Source organism: Mytilus californianus, unplaced genomic scaffold (genome assembly GCF_021869535.1).
Source record: "Mytilus californianus isolate M0D057914Y unplaced genomic scaffold, xbMytCali1.0.p SCAF_6, whole genome shotgun sequence".
NCBI lineage: Eukaryota > Metazoa > Mollusca > Bivalvia > Mytilida > Mytilidae > Mytilus > Mytilus californianus.
The window spans coordinates 112,312,728-112,318,873 of record NW_026262712.1 but is presented as its reverse complement, the minus strand read 5'-3'; the positions used below and the strand labels follow the sequence as shown (position 1 = coordinate 112,318,873).

At 28.8% G+C, this 6,146-nt stretch overlaps 1 protein-coding gene across 1 annotated transcript in view; it reads right to left on the bottom strand.

Annotated features, from left to right (window-relative positions):
* Positions 1-1,363: 1,363 nt before the first annotated feature.
* Positions 1,364-6,146, bottom strand: part of LOC127705932 (SPRY domain-containing protein 3-like) — a 28,203-nt gene continuing 23,420 nt past the window's right edge. Inside the window, exons 10-11 of the mRNA XM_052210285.1 lie at positions 3,828-4,030; positions 1,364-2,702 (exon numbers count right to left, since the gene is read on the bottom strand). Coding sequence (XP_052066245.1) covers positions 2,568-2,702; positions 3,828-4,030 — 338 coding nt within the window. The 3' untranslated portion in view covers positions 1,364-2,567. The remainder of the gene's footprint in view (positions 2,703-3,827; positions 4,031-6,146) is intronic.

Here is a 6,146-nt window from a genome sequence, read left to right as displayed (position 1 = left end):
ATATGGTATTGACTATACAAATGCCATAAATGCTCCATTTTGTGAATCCTTATACAAATTTAAGAAATATATACAAACCAAGCTATCAATATTGTTTATTAGCTGTTGGAAAAAACAAATAGATAAATTTTCAGACAGTAAACTGAAAACCTACCTTTTATATAAAACAAATTTTGGTTTTGAAAAATATCTAACATTGATCAAGAATTTTGAACTTAGAAGAAGTTTTACTAAATTACGTGTATCTTCTCATAGATTACAAATAGAATTAGGTAGATATCAGGGTATTCCCCGAATTAACAGAATATGTAATAAATGTTCTTCCAATACTGTCGAAGATGAGGCTCATTTTCTATTTGATTGTAACAAATTTGAGGATGATAGAAATTGTATGTTAGCTAGTATTGCACAATATAATTCTTATTTTAATCATATGAACAGTCAAAGCAAAATTATCTGGTTATTTAGTGTAGAAAATGTTGAGTTACTTAAAATAATATGTAATTTTATATACAAACATCTTCCTTAGTGAAGATTAGTTAAAGGAAATCTATGTGTGTATATACATTTGATTGGACATAGAAAATTATATTCATCTGAATATCACTAACATACTAGCCGATTAAAAAAAAAAAATAATTGTTAAGATATATTATTTATTCAAATGTTCTCTTATATCCTTGAGGCATCGTCCCCTGGTATCAACTGCATTCAAGTTACCTATGATGCTTCCTTGTTTGCTTTTGATACAGGTAGGAAAGAGACATTTACACACATTTTACATGCCTATGGCCCATAAGGTATCGCCCCCTGGTGTCAGCTGCCTTTAGGAAACCATAATGCTTTCCTATTTGCTGCTGACACAGGATGAGTCATGGACATGTTTAATTTCTACTTTCTTTTTGGCTAATTATTATATATTTAATTGATCCAACTTTTTGTGTACTATACATATGTGGATATCTATTTTTCTTTTTTTTCTTTTTGGGCTGCTTGTTTGTTATCTATATCAACCACACTTGCAATAAAATGCATTAGTATTAAAAAAAACAACATACTATAGATTCTTTATCTACGTATTCTTTAAGAACTTTTTAGTTCTCGTTTAACTTTTTTTTTTTTTTTTTTATCTCATTGTTTGTATTGTATTATGAAAAAATTATTGATGTTGTAATGTTTATGCCCTTTGGGGCCCATAATTGGAAATAAAATATCTTATCTTATCTTATCATGTAAATTATCATTAGATTAAAACAGATAAATCTTTAGAGATAATATGAAAAGGAAATAATGACTTTCAATACACACACAAACATATTGGGTATTGAGAGAATTTAGTACTTTTTGTTTTTAAATTGAAAGCAATTGAAATTAAGAAAAATATATAAATCAATGGTCAGAATTGACAATTAAAAAGGTGACGATAAAATATTTTTAGTAGGTAAGCTGTACCAAACATGAGGAAATCTACTGTTTATTTAATTTTTAAACAATGGTAAATGGGTGGTGGGACTTTCTTCTAAACAATTTATCTATTATATATGGTCAAAAAAAAAAAAAATTAGTCCTTTTTTTTATTTACCAAATGGCTCATCAATGCACACTTATACAAATAAACATAAAACAATCTCTAACACACAATTTAATCTCTACTTTAGCCTCTCTCATTACACATATATACATTTACAAATCATTGCTTTATTATCAGAAATACTTTCATACTAGTAGCATATACACAATGTAATGAATTTGAGTTTAAAAAACACATATTTAAAAAAAAAAAACAATAACACAATGACAGTCCATTTCCTTCAACTTATCTACAAAAATAATAAGACTTGAAGGGCAGTAATAAACACTTTACATAATCATTAGAATGTCACATTGGCATGGTCAATCAAATCTGACATTTTACATATGCTAATTTTTTTTTAGATGGAATGAGAATTTAGCTATATATATTACAAAAAATCTTATCCCAGAATTTTGTGAGAATGAAGAAGGTCTTGAATTCGAAAATCAAAAAAGTGTTACAAATCTATCAAATAAAGGATGTTCATGAGACTTTTGTCTGTTGGACATCATTATTTTTTATTTTTGAATAATGTCATACATATTTGCATTAGGGCTTTAAACTTCTGACATTTGATGCGAAAAAGCAAAAACTGCCAAAATACCTCATTTTGAGATCTTAGTCATCAATATTTAGATTTGAGCAACTGCTTTATCTAAATAGATATTTTGCTACAAATAATAATTTCTCTCATAGACAGACAGCAGAAATCATATTTCCATATAATTTTGTGGTTATTTGTTTTGCTGGCATTTCAGTTAGCAGCTGTCCCATCTTATTGTATGTATATAATGCACATTGTGTTAGGGGGAAAAAATCTATTTCCAAGTATTGGTCAGACTAACAATTTCAAAAAACAAACATATAATTATACAAGAAAACCTGAACCTTAATTTACATTCCATGATCAACAAAATGTAGATTTCCAAATTTTACAGGAGTCACTGGTAGAACTTCAATTTTTTTTTTAAATCGTAATCAAACAAACGAGATGTCAACCAGTAAGTGGTCTGAAATCTACAGCCACCTTTTCACAGTTACTTAACATTCCTACAGTTGGATAGAATCCTCCCTTTGGTATACAGACTGGTTTCTTTCCTATTATCTTTCCATTACATGTAAAGAAAACCTGTAAAAAACATACAAAACATCATAATAATTAGAATAACTAATCAAAACATCATAATAATTAGAATAACTAATCAAAACATCATAATAATTAGAATAACTAATCAAAACATCATAATAATTAGAATAACTAATCGAAACATCATAATATTTAGAATAACTAATCGAAACATCATAATAATTAGAATAACTAATCAAAACATCATAATAATTAGAATAAACATACAAAACATCATAATAATTAGAATAACTAATCAAAACATCATAATAATTAGAATAACTAATCAAAACATCATAATAATTAGAATAACTAATCAAAACATAATAACTAATCAAAACATCATAATAATTAGAATAACTAATCAAAACATCATAATAATTAGAATAAACATACAAAACATCATAATAATTAGAATAACTAATCAAAACATCATAATAATTAGAATAACTAATCAAAACATCATAATAATTAGAATAACTAATCAAAACATAATAACTAATCAAAACATCATAATAATTAGAATAACTAATCAAAACATCATAATAATTAGAATAACTAATCAAAGAATTCAAATATAGAAAAATATTCAACGAGTGACCGAACAACACATTAATTCACGAATGCATGTAGCGCATGAGTTAATTATAAGTGTTGTTCAGTCACGAGTTGAATATTTTTGGATATTTAAATTCTTTGATTAGTTATTCTCTTTAATACATTGATCATGAACTTTTTTATGGAAATAAAGTAGAAAATACAAGGAACTATATCGTTTTCTACACATTCACAATTTGCTTTGATGCAACGTCATCGACAACGTCTTGACAACACCTATTGTTGTATGATGTCAGAGGAGTGAAATTATCCAGTTTATTTCACATGTGAAAATATCGGTTTTTATTTCACTGGGAAATTACGGTAATTCATTGCAACCAAAGTAATAATTATCTATAATATAAAAGTCATTACTATAAAATTTCAGCCAAAAACAATCATTATCTGAAAAAAAGCTTTAGGGTTTGATTAAAAACATAAGCATTCTAGAAAAAGTATTTTCATTTTAAAGCATTTATAAGACATGTCAATTGCAACACATTTTCAGAAACCTGCATTATGTACACTTACACAAACAAGTGTCCCATCCTCAGGTGGTTGTCCATTGACAGGACGACCTTCAACTTCATCATAGAGGTCATCATCATCATCATCAGAATAATTCTCATCTGCCAGGACATCGTTATATACATCTGGGTCATCTGGTGAGAGGTCGCTATCCGCCTCACTATCGTAGTCTGGTGGAAATAGGATGCCACATCCCATAACATCTCCTGAAAACAACAATTATTTTACAGATTGCAGGTTGGGTTTATTGTGTGATACTACATGTAGAAAATAATCTGTTTTATCTAGAGAGATAATAATCATATAACTGGTGTTAAAGTTAGTTTTAAAAAAGGTGTGTATAATGTTTTTATGTGTAATAGGTAGGAATTTTTTTTGCGTGTATATTTTTGCCATGTGTAATAGGTAGGAATTTTTTGTGTATGTTTATTTTTGCCATACTTTAAAATCCTGTAATCCTTTGGCATATTTCTTCTAACATGAGTCTGTTATTCTGTTTAAGATCTTTTTGTATTATGTTTTCAAATATTTTATGGCTTTTATTTTTATTTTTCAATTTTGGCTTCCAGATATTTGGTCACAAGCATACCTGATACTGTTGTTCATAAGTGTTTCTCGTTTTTTATATAGATTAGACCGTTGGTTTTTCCCGTTTGAATGGTCTTACACTAGTAATTTTTGGGGCCCTTTATAGCTTACTGTTCGGTGTGAGCCAAGGCTATAATGGTTTACTTTTATAAATTTTGACTTGGATTGAGAGTTGTCTCATTGGCACTCATACCACATCTTCTTATATCTGATACTGTTGATTCATTTATTTTCGTGGGTACCAATTTTCGTGAGTTGAGAAAAGAGTGTATGTCCATTGATACTTGATTTCATGGTTTTGCAATAGTCTGCATACAAGCATATAGAAAATTTGCCATTCATGGAACATTTAATTTCATGGTTCACCTGTACCCATGAAATCCAAGAAAACTGGTATCCAACGAATAATAATGAATCCACAGTAAAGTTTATTCAACAGTCAGGGATATAACTCTATAGGGTTATTACAGAAAATAACTTGCATGTGTTATTACAGATACTTTTATGAGTTGTCTACTCTTTAATCCTTAAATTTACTAAATCTGTAATAACATATGTTTGTTATTTGTAAAATAAATCATAAATATTTTTATTTTTAGTGGGCTCTAGGGAACTCTTGAAACTTTGCGCAGAAACTAAATGCATAGCCTTGATAACTAACTATTAATTTAGATTAATACATTTTTCATTAACCATGGTAAATCAATGAGACAAGGCTTTTAAGTGATTAACTTAGCTGTAATAACAAGGCTTAGTTATTAAAGGCATGTAACTTATTAAATGAGACACTTGGGAATTACTGGGAAACTTGCGCAGAACCTCATTACATGCTCTGATCATTATTTCTTACAATAAATTAAAATACATTGTAATTAAACATGATGTATGTCTGAGCAAATGCTTTGAAGTGATGTAGAGAAGCTGTAATAACACCCTTTAGTTATTACAGGCATATTTGTTCTGTAATAACATAGGTGTGATATGCATGATTGGCAAACTATGAACTGTTACATCTTTCTATAGTTAAGTATACATAAAGACAGTAGCAATATCTATAGAACTTGTATACATTTTAACAAAACTAATGATGTATATTGTCCCTTTGAAACATGTAACATACATATGTTATCACAGTTCTTTGATTTTTTTGTCCACAATAACAAGCGTATGTTATTTTTCTCTAATAACCCTATAGAGTTATATCCTTGACTGTTGAGAGATGAGTTGTGTAAACAGAAATCAGTATTATATGTTTGATTTGTTTTTTAAACAATTGTCTCCAAATTATTAGTTTTCTATAAATAAAAAAATTCATATGGCTTTTTCAATATGCCACCTGTATCAACCAGAGACACCAATATAATCCAAAGAGCTCTGCACTAGAGGTTTATGTTGGTTGAGGGTTGATACAGGGTGTGATATTGAAAAAGCCATATCATAAAATTGAGAATGGAAATGGGGAATGTGTCAAAGAGACAACAACCCGACCATAGAGCAGACAACAGCCGAAGGCCACCAATGGGTCTTCAATGCAGCGAGAAACTCCCGCACCAGGAGGCGTCCTTCAGCTAGCCCCTAAACAAATATGTATACTAGTTCAGTGATAATGGACGTCATACTAAACTCTGAAATATATAAATGAAGTAAAATCAAAAATGATACAAGACTAAAAGAGGCCATAGGCTCCGGACTTAGGACAGAAGTAAAATGAATGTACACTTTATAATATACATG